A 13,771-nucleotide genomic window follows, 5' to 3' on the forward strand; every position below is an offset into this window, starting at 1 on the left:
AAAATGGTGCTGACAGACTTGCTTGATGCAGGGTTCCCCAAAACTTTCAACTTGTAAAAGGATGCAATTTAGGCAAAGAGCAATAAAAGGAAGCTCAAGAAGATGAGGTATGCCTGTATCAATAATAGTGCTGATATATATAGCTGTAGGAAGTAGGAAAGGGCAATACACTTCAAAAGGGCTAAAACCAGAATACTATCTTACATGAGATCTGTTTTAAATTGTATACCAGATGTTGCACATGAATAGTCACACAAAAGGGGGTGGATGTGGCCACAAGAAAGGCAAAAGGAAAAGTAGAATAAGCAAAGGATCCGTGGATAACAGATATAGTTATTCCTCCATATCAACCAGTTCCACATCTGTGGATTCAACCGACAATGGATCAAAATATTCAGGAAAAAATATTACAGAAAGTTCCAGAAGCAAAATTGGAACTTGACACAAGTTTTTTGTGTCAAAAATGCTATTTTTGACATAGCATTTGCATTGCATTTACATTGTACTTACAACTTACATAGCATTTATCTCATATTAGGTACTATAAGTAATCTTGAGGTGATTCAAAATATGCAGAGGGGATGTATGTAGGTTATATGAAAACACTACACAATTTTTATATAAGGTATTTGAGCATCTGCAGATTTGGGGTTGGGGGTAGTCTGAAACTATTCCCTGCGGATAATTGAGTAACAAATGTACTTTCCATAGTCTATATACAACAACTTTTTGCCAACTCACTGATGTAGCTCCTCTCTTCAGTTCGTACATGATATCTATATGCATATGTAAATACATTTTCTGAGTGCCTATATTTATTTCTTGGCACAGACTTCTAACAGTAAGTTAAAGGCTGCATTATTTTTCAAGACATCTACTTTTTAGATAACTATAGCAGGATCAGGCTTCCCTAGGGCTCAGTTGGTAAAGAATCTGCCTGCAATGTGGGAGACCTGGATTCAATCCCTGGGTTGGGAAGATCCCCTGGAGGTGGGCATGGCAATCCACTCTGATATTCTTGCCCGGAGAATCCCCATGGGCAGAGGAGCCTGGCGGGCTACAGTCCATGGGGTCGAAAAGAGTTGGACACGACTGAGCGACTAAGCACAGCATAGCAGGATCAGTATGTTTAAAAAAATTAGGTCTCACTTGCAGCAAAACTGGACACATATGACATCCTCTAATTCCTGTTAAGGTTTCTATAATCTTCAGATGTCAGAGGTATTTCTAAACACCTCTGGAAGGTTGGGATCCATATGGTTGAAGACCCATCTTTGAAAATATAGATTTTGAAATTTTAGTTTGCTCCCATTCTCTCCTCTGGGCAGCTAGCATGAGCTCAGAGAATGAAGACAAATTTTAATATGCTACCTAAGGAAAATGTAAAGAAAGGAAATGAAGGAAGAATAAAACTGACTAATGTCCTCCACACTCCTTCATAAAATCACATAATATAGTCTAAAACCAAAGTGATCTTTGGATTATCAATTATGTACAATTATGCCTGCCTGTGACCTTGCCTGCCTGCCACCCTGCCCTTCTATTAGTAAAGTGAGTACTGTTAATTTCAGGATAAAATTAGTAATGAAAGAAGAGATCAACATTCAAAATAATTTAGTGGTCAAAATAATTATTGTTAAACTAGAATGTTGTGAGAAAAACAATAGTAAAATATTAAAGTAAGTGAACAGTAATTTTTAGAAGAAACCCGATTCATAAATCGACTCAACAACTATTTCCTGAAAGCCTACTGTTTTGTACTCTAAGGGTACAGCCATTAACAAACTCCCTCCTCCGTAGAGCTTATATTCCAGAGGGTGAGGCAGACAAATATGTAATACATTCAGTGGGGGTATATGTTATAAAGAAAGATAAGAGGAATTAGAGGATGAGGAGTGATTGAATGGGAGGGTTATTTTAGGTAAAACAGTCAAGTAATGTCATCCTAAAAAGATGACTTCAACAGAGACCTGAAAAACTGAGAAGAAACCACATGGGTAACATGGAAACTACATGGGGAAAAGAACTTTCCAGAAAAGCAAAATAAATCTATTCTTAAATAATCAAGACTCAATTTACTATTGGAAGATAACCCCTCTAGTGCTGTGATGCTGTCATTAGTATCAATACAAAAGTGGTTGTGCTGAACTGTGCTGACACAAAATAAGTTCTATTTTCGAATGCAAAAGAATTCACTCTCCCATGAGCTGAAAACATGTGTTCTTCTCATCAAAGTTTAATATACCAAATATACCTATTTTTGCAAACATGGAAATATTTTTTAAAAATCACCATAGAAGACAACACTCAAAATAGCTTCCCACCACATCAGACAACTAATTTAGTTAATTTAATTATCTCTATTAATCTGGTAAGAATTTAAACCTCATTTTCTCTTAAGAGTACATACAGCAATTTTAAAAGTGTCATATCTGGAGTTCCTCTGGAGCTGTATCCTTTGTTCACATTAAAGTTTTATTTTCTTAGTATTCCTCTTGATGTTTATTTAGCATGTTAAAAGTGTGTGTCTTGAAACCAGAATTGAAAAAGACACGTGTACCCCAATGTTCATCGCAGCACTGTTTATAACAGCCAGGACATGGAAGCAACATAGATGTCCATCAGCAGATGAATGGATAAGAAAGCTGTGGTACATATACACAATGGAGTATTACTCAGCCATTAAAAAGAATACATTTGAATCCGTTCTAATGAGGTGGATGAAACTGGAGCCTATTATACAGAGTGAAGTAAGCCAGAAAGAAAAACACCAATACAGTATACTAACGCACATATATGGAATTTAGAAAGATGGTAACAATAACCCTGTGTACGAGACAGCAAAAGAGACACTGATGTATAGAACAGTCTTTTGGACTCTGTGGGAGAGGGAGAGGGTGGGATGATTTGGGAGAATGGCATTGAAATATGTATAATATCATATATGAAACGAGTCGTCAGTCCAGGTTTGATGCACGATACTGGATGCTTAGGGCTGGTGCACTGGGACGACCCAGAGGGATGGTATGGGGAGGGAGGAGGAAGGAGGGTTCAGGATGGGGAACACATGTATACCTGTGGCAGATTCATTTTGATATATGGCAAAACCAATACAATATTGTAAAGTTAAATAAAATTAAATTAAAAAAAAAAGTGTGTGTCTTTTAAAATACCATCCATGAAAAAAAAATACCATGTATGGGCTATTACTTAAAAACAACAGAGAAGTGTTTTAATGGCAATATATAAACTACAGAAAAATTTTAAAAATCAGTGATTCTGTCCTTTGGGGGAAAAAATTGTACAAATTTATAATTAAAAATATATGTATAGTGAAGCTCCCTAGTAAGACTTCAGAAATTTCATTTGTCTATAAAGTATATTCCTTCCTGCTTCAACATAGAAACAGACATAGAACCTTCTAACATACATGTAAGCCTTCTAACAAATAAGTATATTCTATTTTAGAGTCCCAGCACAAACTTCTGGAACACTAAAGTCAAAAGGAAAAGAAATCCAAAATCCAGAGAGAAAGAGAGATACTATTATTGTATTTGGTTTAAAGAACTCTAAAATAGGAAATACAGATTTATAGAAAAAATGTATTTGGGTATTTGGAATAATTAATTACTTCTAAATGTTTCAGCTTCAAAAAATATTCACCACAAAAGTCCTTTAGATAGCAAGTGCCTAAAATTTGCATTTTATTAACAATTTCACAATAATTTTATTTTCACCATAATTAGCTATCTTGCCAAAGATCTATCCATAGAGTAAAAGGGATCATTTATAAAGAACATGTAAGTGCTTAATTTAAATGCACTTTTTGTCATTATTTGGGGTACGGAAAATAGGTCTCTGTCCTGGTAGAAAAATCCTCTAAAGTTTTTGTTGTTTAGTTTATAAGGAATATGTCAGAAAAGTGTCACCATAACCCAAAAGTTCAAATTTAGGGAAATACAATTTTGAACTAGTTGCACAAATTTTGAGCAAAGATCCATGCCCTTATCTCCTATTACCACCTCACCTCTCAACCCCACTTCCACCCCATCCAATCTAAGGGAATCCCCTACTTACTCATCAAGAACCACCACCCACGGTTAACTTAACTTTACTCTTGTACCAACTTACCACTCAGTGAAACTAGAAGCTAAGAACAAGGTTAACCAGTTTAAAAAAAGAATAGGCTAGTTACACTCAGAAATTTAGGATAAAAACTGAAATTCTCCAATTCACTTCACCATGTCAACTCCATCTAAAAGATGGGGCCCACACATGTACAAAACAACCACCACAATGTCAAAAATGTTTTACAGTCTCCGTAGACTGTGTGTATATTTTATTCTCTCTGTGGCATAGTCTGAACTCGGATGTTTGTACTCTAAAGCTTCTTGACCAGAGGGTCGAAATATGAATTAAATATGAGTTGCTGTTTATTTTAACTCTCAGTATGGCTCAAAATAAATACAAGAAACAACAAGCACATGTCTGACAACTTCCCTTAAGTATATATGTATGCTAAATTAATCATGATTTATATACAACAAAGTAATACAACAGGAGTAAACTCATGCATAATAATTTTTTAAATACCTTCATTTACAAACATAACCAATGTAATTTTTAAATAATTCAGAATAGTGTATTTTAAGTAATTCTACATGGCTGGAAAATATTTTAAATTTAATTTTACCTGTATAATCCATAAAGAAGCAGTAGGCAGGGAACCGGGTATTTTCCAAAGTAAAACTCTATCAGACTCAAAATGAAACAGCTCCCTGGACAGCAAACCGCTCTGGGGACAGCCTCCTGCCATGTGACATTGAGCACACACACTTCTGCTTATCTCTGTTCAAGTTGCAACGGTCATGGCTCTGCTCTCCTTTGCCCGTTTTTTTTAAAGTCATCCTTAGAAAAGTCTTTCTAGAAGACTTTTAGAAGAGAAGTATTATTTCTTCCCATTCATTCCTGTATTGTTAGTTTAAAACTAGGGAAAAAATAAATTTTCTTCTTTCTCTGAGTGAAAAGAACTCAAAATATGTATACTTCATCCTAGTACTCAACATTACCAAGCAGCATAACCTGAAAGGAGTCAGCAACCAAATTTTTAGGAAGAATAGTCTTTTGTCATTATGTTCATTCCTTTGATAGTGTGCACATGTGATCCATTTGAAACACATTTGATTTGTAAACAAACCTAATACAGGTAATGCAAGAACAATCCTTTAAAGCATATCTAAAACCTTTAACTCATTTGTCTGAGTCCTGAAACAGACATCAGATGAAAAGGACATATGATCATTCCTGTAACAGACTGTATCTGATGTAATCTTTTATGTCACATTGCCACATGCACTGAGCCATCTTTTTCTTCATTACCAATTGTTTTCATCTTGAATATGTCCTGGCTAAAGAAACCTTAAGAATGGTTACTTCATCTTGACACAACAATTCTTTAGACCTTGCCCAGACACAAGATACAAATTTTTAAATTTTTTATCAACAGTCTTTTCTTTTCAGCAACCTAAATGGTTGGATAATTTCCAGTTTATAAATATAGTAATACTCTCCCAGATTGCAACTACTTTGAGAAAGAAAAGTATTGATGTTTTGAGTGGTTTTATTGGAGTAGTGGGATATTTTGCTACTTTTCTTTCCATGGAATAGGTTTCTCCATAAGATAATTACAAAGTTGACAATACTAAACAATATGATTCTAATCTTCAATATAACATCAGAAGTATAAAGAGTACAGAAATTTAAACATTTTGAGCCCAACATCATCTATAATTCTATGAAACGAATGAGAAAGCATCATTACATTCAGCCATCTAGGCGATGCTTCATTACCATAAGCAGATCCCATTACACCACCATTCTGCTAACAGTCAAAAGCTGTTAATTCCCATCAACTTCACCTGTCACTGTTGCTAAGCAGCCCTGTCTTACTTCTGGGGCTTTAATTCTCTTTATCTCAATCTAGGGTACTGACTGGGGAGCTTTCCATGAGCCATGAAAATTTGATATACTTTTTCCCTGGTAATTAAAATGTGCAAATGGCTAAAACATTATGATTGTTTTAAAACAGTAAGCTAAAAATTCCCAATAATAGCTGTCTTAATTTCCACACAACTTACAAGTATGTGGAAATACTGATAGCCATTATCAGATGTCACAAGAAATGATGTTTTGAGTGTTTCACAACTTAGTGCTGTCAGCATGGATTTGAGCACCATTATTTTAAGAATAATTGTTTTATTTTTACCCTTTATATTTTATAACTCTTAAATCACAGATATTTTAAGGAAATGCATTTGATTCACAAGTAAGAACATAATGAAAAATCCAAATGAGAAAGTAGAAGACAGACAGATGGGTGCTGCTGCTAAGTCGCTTCAGTCGTGTCCGACTCTGTGCGACCCCAGAGACGGCAGCCCACCAGGCTCCCCTGTCCCTGGGATTCTCCAGGCAAGAACACTGGAGTGGGTTGCCATTTCCTTCTCCAATGCATGCAAGTGAAAAGTGAAAGTGAAGTTGCTCAGTCGTGTCTGACTCTTTGCGACCCCATGGACTTCAGCCTACCAGGCTCCTCTGTACATGGATTTTCCAGGCAAAAGTACTGGAGTGGGGTGCCATTGCCTTCTCCGAGACAGATGGGTAGATGGCTCTAAAACCTACAGTCCACAGTTAAGTGAATTCACCACACCTCAGAAAGCCAGCAGAGTGGTTAGGAGCCAGGCTTTGTGTCAGACGACAAGGTTTAAGTCATTCCTTAACTGGATGACCTTAAGCAAGTTTTTAAATCTCTCTGATCTCAACTAAGTGACAAAGAGCCTAGATCAACATTTGGTTTGTGACAACAGCTAGTACGTAAACAGCACTTAATGTGGTCCAGGCATTGTTCTAAATCATGCATTAATAACTTACTTAACCCATAAGATAACCCTGTGAGGTATTATCCTCATGTTATAGGTGCGGAAACTGAGGTGTGGAGGGTATGTAACTTGACTGAGGCCACACACCATACATAACAAAGCCAGGATTCAACCCAAGTAGCCTCACTTAGATTTCTTGTGCTTAACCACCTCCACAGATAGATGATCAATAAATGGAAGCAGAATAAGAAAGATCATTTCCAAAAACTAGGTTCATTCTTTCCAATAAAACCATTTCTGCAGTTTGTCAAATATTTTAGTTCAGAGTTTATAAAAACTCTTTTTATAGTCTGTGTTCAATCCCAGTACACAGAAAAATTAAACAGATAAGCAGAATGAAAGGGATAATGTCTAAAGTCATTGTGATAGCTTAAAATGAGAGTTGCACTAGCCAGTTAAGCAGAAATAAGTACTCAAGTGCAGAAAGTTATAACCGTAAAAGGACTTGTACTGTGTACTACCCCACTCTCCCAGCAACCACTAAGTCTCTCCTTCCCCTCTCTACTTTTCAGTTTCCAAATGTCACAGAAGATACGACTTATCTGGCCTCCAAAGAGGCTGAGCAGTTTCCTCTGACTGTAACTTCAAAGCTTACTCAGGAGGACAGCACCTTCAACTAGATCCCCTGCCTTCCTCCCCAGGAGTCTTCTCTAGCCTCATCTCACCCTCAGCAAAGCAGACTCACTAGTATGCCTAGATGCACCCCTCAGACACAGAAACAATTACATCACAGTCCTCCCCAAAACACACTTACAAGTCACGGGAGTCACAGGTTCTTTGCAAGTCATCTGTTCCCAGTCTACAGTCGAGGGACAAATGTCCTCAGTGCAACTGCCTGCTTCAGGAGCTGCCCACACTGCATCCCCAAACCCCGTCCCAGATTTGGGCTATAGTCTATCCCTTCATGGTCCAAGCTGGAAGAAGTAAAATTACTGAACCAGACCTGTTGAATCAACACTACTACTCATTACCTCTCTGGCTGGGAAAAGTTCTGGAACACTTATAGATGTGGGTTACCTATTTCCTCATAGGTAAAATGAGGAGGTTGAACTGAATGATCGCTAAACCCTGTGCAACTCTAACAATACAGGATTCTACTTTAAGCCAATTATAGCTGGATGAGAAAACTGAAGTGACTTCCAGCAGGGAGCTCTTCCTTTTCCTCCAGCCCACATCACCCCTCCTCCATCGTGCTAGGGTGTTGGGAACAGCCCCACCTCAAGGGTGGGAAACCAGCAACCCAGCAGGTATTGTCGAAACCTAGTGCATTTACGTTGAATGTCTAATTTCTCCAAACGTTCAGACACTATTCATCTCTAGACAAGCCCTAGTAACAGCATAGGGGTGAGCAGACAAATACAAACATTCATAAAACACAATAGAAACGACTGGTTGGAGGCCCTCCTTACTGGTGAGTTCATGGTCTGGTGGATCATACCTCTTAGGAGAACAAGATCTGTGTACCAGCAATAAAGCTTCTGAACGTGACCCCTCCTTCCAAAACACGACTGAGACAGACTGGACAGGGATTGCCAAGTTTTCTACAGATGACAGCTCAGGGTTGAAACACAGATCTCCTCGGTTTCCTCATCATGGCTTTCCTATCTGGAGTAGTTTCTGCTATGTGAGCCCATAGCCCTTTGCCTCCTTAGAGAAAAAGAATGAACAGAGCTCCAACTTTATACTTTCCTCTTAAACCTGAATACCATTTACCATAATTGTACCATATATTTTACATCATATTTCCAACAGATAGAATAACTCACTTTATCGCACATTTTAAAACCCCATGCCCAGGGTTGGATTATAAATGCTCACTCTATTATTCCAGAAATGAAAAGATGGGGTTTTCCCTCCTGTCTCTCTTCTCATCTTCCTCACCAACAAGTCACTTAAGTGAAAATGCCTTAATAGTATGCCTCATTCCAATTTCCATTTACTCTAAGGGAGAACAAAGGTTACCTAAGAAATCACTGCTTATCCATGCTTCCTACCAACACACTCCAGCCTGCATCAGCCTCAGTATTTCCTTTTCATGTTCTGTCATCCTTCATTGCTTACAGGTCTACATGATTATCACATGGGCCCTCCCATATGCGAGAAGACTCCACTGCAAAAAGGGTTCTCTGACTGAAGTAAATGCTAACAGCATTAGCCCATCTCCTTGCATGAGTGTGCTCACCATACTTCAAAATGTTTAATAAACCAAGATACAGCAGCATAAAGCACCAACCAGATAACAAAACAGGACAGGAACTGTTCAACTCAATACCATGGACCAAGACCAGTGCTATATATTCTTCAAGAAAGTTAACAATCATCCTCACCAAGCACAAAAGCACAATTATGACCAAAGGCAAGGTGAAATCTGACAGAAGATCTACTTTACCCAACTCCAAACCCTGAGATAGGGATTATTTCTAGACAGACAACTTCTCTGCTATATTTGAAAAGAATCAGGTCAATGGTGGCAGGATCCAAAGCTCTCAGTAGCTGCAAAACTCAGACCTCTTATGAAGTAGGAGGGTCACTTCCTGCTTTCATGAGCTCCAAAAAAAGTGATATCAAGTAACCACAGCTGGAGAGAGGGGGAAAATAACTTTTATAAGAGGTGGAATACCACTGATGTTTTGATTCTGTCAGAACAGTATTGTAAAAAGAGACATCAGTTTAAATGTTTAAAGTTAACCAGTGAAAAATACATCAACTAACCCAGACATAGAGTTAAGACTCATGAGAAACGTAACTAATATTATTAAAATGCCTGGTAAAGGACGGGGGGCATACAGGGTGGAAAAAAAATGGCTGGTAAAAACATGAAAGATTAAGATCTTCTTCCCATGAATATGGATCTAACAATAAATGCATTTGTTCATTTTACACTTTGAAAGTGAGGGTCATTTTATATATGCTGGAATCAAAGCTCTAGTGGAAAGACCACAAGCAAATCCAGGTTTCTACAACAAACAGAGAGGTGCGCAAGCCAAACATACCCTTCTGTAGAAAGCTTCTTTAGAAAAACCACAGACCTGTGTGGTTTCAGTCTGTTCACCTGGCTGGCAAAAGGAACCACTGGAAAATAAGCAAAGGAAGTCATGAAAAATGGTCATGAATGGATTATGACGAAAAAACAGTAGAGAATCCTTCAAGAAATGTAGCAGTATTCAGCTAGAGTTTTTGGTAAGCAAAGAAAGTCACAAATTTCCATAGTACTCCAAAACATAAACTAACCTTGATGTTTTAACAGAGGCCAGCACTCTTTCTACAAAGAAACAGTCAATATTTTAGATTCCATGGGACCATCCAGTCTCTCGCAGCTACTCAATTCTGCCATTTTAGTGCAGAAGTAATCATAAGTTCAGTTCAGTTCAGTTCAGTCACTCAGTTGTGTTGACTCTTTGCAACCCCATGAATCGCAGCATGCCAGGTCTCCCTGTCCATCACCAACTCCCGGAGTTCACTCAGACTCACATCCATCGAGTCAGTGATGCCATCCAGGCCATCTCATCCTCTGTTGTCCCCTTCTCCTCCTGCCCCCAATCCCTCCCAGCATCAGAGTCTTTTCCAATGAGTCAACTCTTTGCATGAGGTGGCCAAAGTACTAGAGTTTCAGCTTCAGCATCAGTCCTTCCAAAGAACACCCAGGACTGATCTCCTTTAGGATGGACTGGTTGGATATCCATACTTGACCACTGGAAAAGCCATAGCCTTGACTAGATGGACCTTTGTTGGCAAAGTAATGTCTCTGCTTTTCAATATGCTATCTAGGTTGGTCATTTCCTTCTAAGGAGTAAGCGTCTTTTAATTTCATGGCTGCAGTCACCATCTGCAGTGATTTTGGAGCCCAAAAAAAGCAAGTCTGACACTGTTTCCCCATCTACTTCCCATGAAGCGATGAGACCAGATGCCATGATCTTCGTTTTCTGAATGTTGAGCTTTAAGCCAACTTTTTCACTCTCCTCTTTCACTTTCATCAAGAGGCTTTTTAGTTCCTCTTCACCTTCTTCCATAAGGGTGGTGTCATCTGCATATCTGAGGTTATTGATATTTCTCCTGGCAATCTTGATTCCAGCTTGTGCTTCTTCCAGCCCAGCGTTTCTCATGATGTACTCTGCATAGAAGTTAAATAAGCAGGGTGACAATATACAGCCTTGACGTACTCCTTTTCCTATTTGGAACCAGTCTGTTGTTTCATATCCAGTTCTGACTCTTGCTTCCTGCATATAGGTTTCTCAAGGGGCAGGTCAGGTGGTCTAGTATTCCCATCTCTTTCAGAATTTTCCACAGTTTATTGTGATCCACACAGTCAAAGGCTTTGGCATAGTCAATAAAGCAGAAATAGATGTTTTTCTGGAACTCTCTTTTTTGATAATCCAGCAGATGTTGGCAATTTGATCTCTGGTTCCTCTGCCTTTTCTAAAACCAGCTTGAACATCTGGAAGTTCACGGTTCACATATTGCTGAAGCCTGGCTTCAGTATTCTTGCCTTGAGAACCCCATGAACAGTATGAAAAGGCAAAATGATAGGATACTGAAAGAGGAACTCCCCAGGTCAGTAAGTGCCCAATATGCTACTGGAGATCAGTGGAGAAATAACTCCAGAAAGAATGAAGGGATGGAGCCAAAGCAAAAAGAATACCCAGCTGTGGATGTGACTGGTGATAGAAGCAAGGTCCGATGCTGTAAAGAGCAATATTGTATAGGAACCTGGAATGTTAGGTCCATGAATCAAGGCAAATTGGAAGTGGTCAAACAGAAGATGGCAAGAATGAACGTCAACATTCTAGGAATCAGTGAACTAAAATGGACTGGAATGGGTGAATTTAACTCAGATGATCATTATATCTACTACTGTGGGCAGGAATCCCTTAGAAGAAATGGAGTAGTTATCATGGTCAACAAAAGAGTCTGAAATGCAGTACTTGGATGCAATCTCAAAAACGACAGAATGACCTCTGTTCGTTTCCAAGACAAACCATTCAATATCACAGTAATCCAAGCCTATGCCCCAACCAGTAATGCTGAAGAAGCTGAAGTTGAACAGTTCTATGAAGACCTACAAGACCTTTTAGAACTAACACCCAAAAAAGATGTCCTTTTCATTACAGGGGACTGGAATGCAAAAACAGGAATTCAAGAAACACCTGAAGTAATCATAAACAACACATAAATAAATGAGTATATGTAGTGTGTTCCAATAAAACTTTATTTACAGACTGTGGAATTAAATTTTTTATAATTTTTATGTTTCATGAAATATTTTTCTTTTGTTTTTTTTAAACCACTTAAAATATTTTTTAAAAATATTGTTAGCTTGAAGAACAGGTGGCCCGTGGACTATAGTCTGCCAGCCCTGTTCTATAATCTTTACTATAGTTAATTTGACCTTTCTTTGAAAGAACTGATTTCAGTTAGGTCTCTGCCATTAACAAAATTCACAAAGGTAATGGATTCCATTAACAACAGCTTGATGGATCAGGGTGGGAAATTCAAGAAAACTTCTATTCCAATTCCCTTCATTTTAATGATATGAGCAACACCTAGTCTTGACAGCCCACACTACATGTTCACTGTCCAGCATGTTAGAATTTGTGATAAATGCTGAATTAACTTGTAAGAAGTCAACTACTTTCACAGTGTAACAAAAACATTTCCAACCCATGTTCATCTATAGCCCTCAAAAATTATATAAACATGGAAATCATTAAGACCTCCAAATCACCTCAAGTATACTATAAGACAGGAAACTTTGTACAAAGTACACTCAGAGAATAAAATACAAAAAACAGCTAGTTTGCTATGGAAAAAGCTGACCCCATTCACCAACAGTAGCTGAGAGAGAATTCTTGAGAAATAAGAAACTTAGATTTCAAGACTAAGTCCATATTCAACTACTTTGGGTAGCTATTTCACAACAGCACCTCATTTTTATGAAATTAAGAAGTAGGTTTAGATTATTTTGATACTTTTCTAGCTCTAAAATTTTTAGAGCTACATTATTTATGTTAATTATGTAATTATGTAATTACATAATTATGATATCTGATGTAACTCACTGAAAAGTGATTTTCACTTTTCATTATCCTTCAGACAAGAAGCAGATAATTTTCTCTCTGCTCTTTTATTTCTGGCCTTTTGAAAGGCCACTGAAAATACACTTCTGATTAGCATAGTTGCTGCCTCCTTAGAAATACCCATTCTTAACACAGATATAAGTGATTTAAGAGAAAATGTAATACAATATAATACTTGGGAGATGCTTCCAGAGACACATATTTGTGTCTGCTGCAACTATAAAATCCAAGTTCCATTAACAAAAGCACACATCAGGTCCTTTAGCTACACAGAAATTTGTCTTTAAAACTGCTGCATTTTTCTACAATAATCACATTCTTTATCTATACAAACCATGCTTCAGCTGCCTCTAGAATCAAGCAAAACTGAATTTAGTCCCTGCCATTGCTACTTATAAACTGAAAGGTACTCACTCACCTCCAAGTCTTATTTTCCCCATCTGTGGGACAGAGCACCATTCTTGGTAGCAATGGAAATGATACATACACAATGGTATATAAATACTGATGTTCTTGAGAAGATACCTGCAATATGTTGTTAGGCTTAAAAAATAGGAATAATATGCTAATACTTTAGCTTTTTTTTTTTTTTTGAAAAGCATACAGTGAGAAAAAGGAAAGAAATTCTGACACATGCTACAATATGGATGAATCTTGAGGATATTATCTAACAACAAGTGAAATAAGTCAGTCATGGAAAGACATACTATTGCATCATTCCACTTACATGGGATATCTATAGTAGATAAAGTCATAGAGAAA

The 13,771-nt window shown here is 37.6% G+C and overlaps 1 protein-coding gene across 9 annotated transcripts in view; it reads right to left on the minus strand.

The window, feature by feature from the left end:
- Nucleotides 1–13,771, minus strand: part of ST7 (suppression of tumorigenicity 7) — a 278,061-nt gene that overhangs the window by 224,085 nt on the left and 40,205 nt on the right. The window contains exon 1 of one of the 9 annotated variants that reach the window (XM_061414033.1): nucleotides 4,694–4,870. The exons of the other annotated variants lie outside the window; for them this stretch is intronic. Coding sequence (XP_061270017.1) covers nucleotides 4,694–4,706 — 13 coding nt within the window. The 5' untranslated portion in view covers nucleotides 4,707–4,870. Of the gene's footprint in view, nucleotides 1–4,693; nucleotides 4,871–13,771 lie in introns of those variants that run through there. 9 annotated transcript variants of the gene reach the window in all.

This window comes from Bos javanicus, chromosome 4, assembly GCF_032452875.1.
Source record: "Bos javanicus breed banteng chromosome 4, ARS-OSU_banteng_1.0, whole genome shotgun sequence".
NCBI classification, from domain to species: Eukaryota; Metazoa; Chordata; class Mammalia; order Artiodactyla; family Bovidae; genus Bos; species Bos javanicus.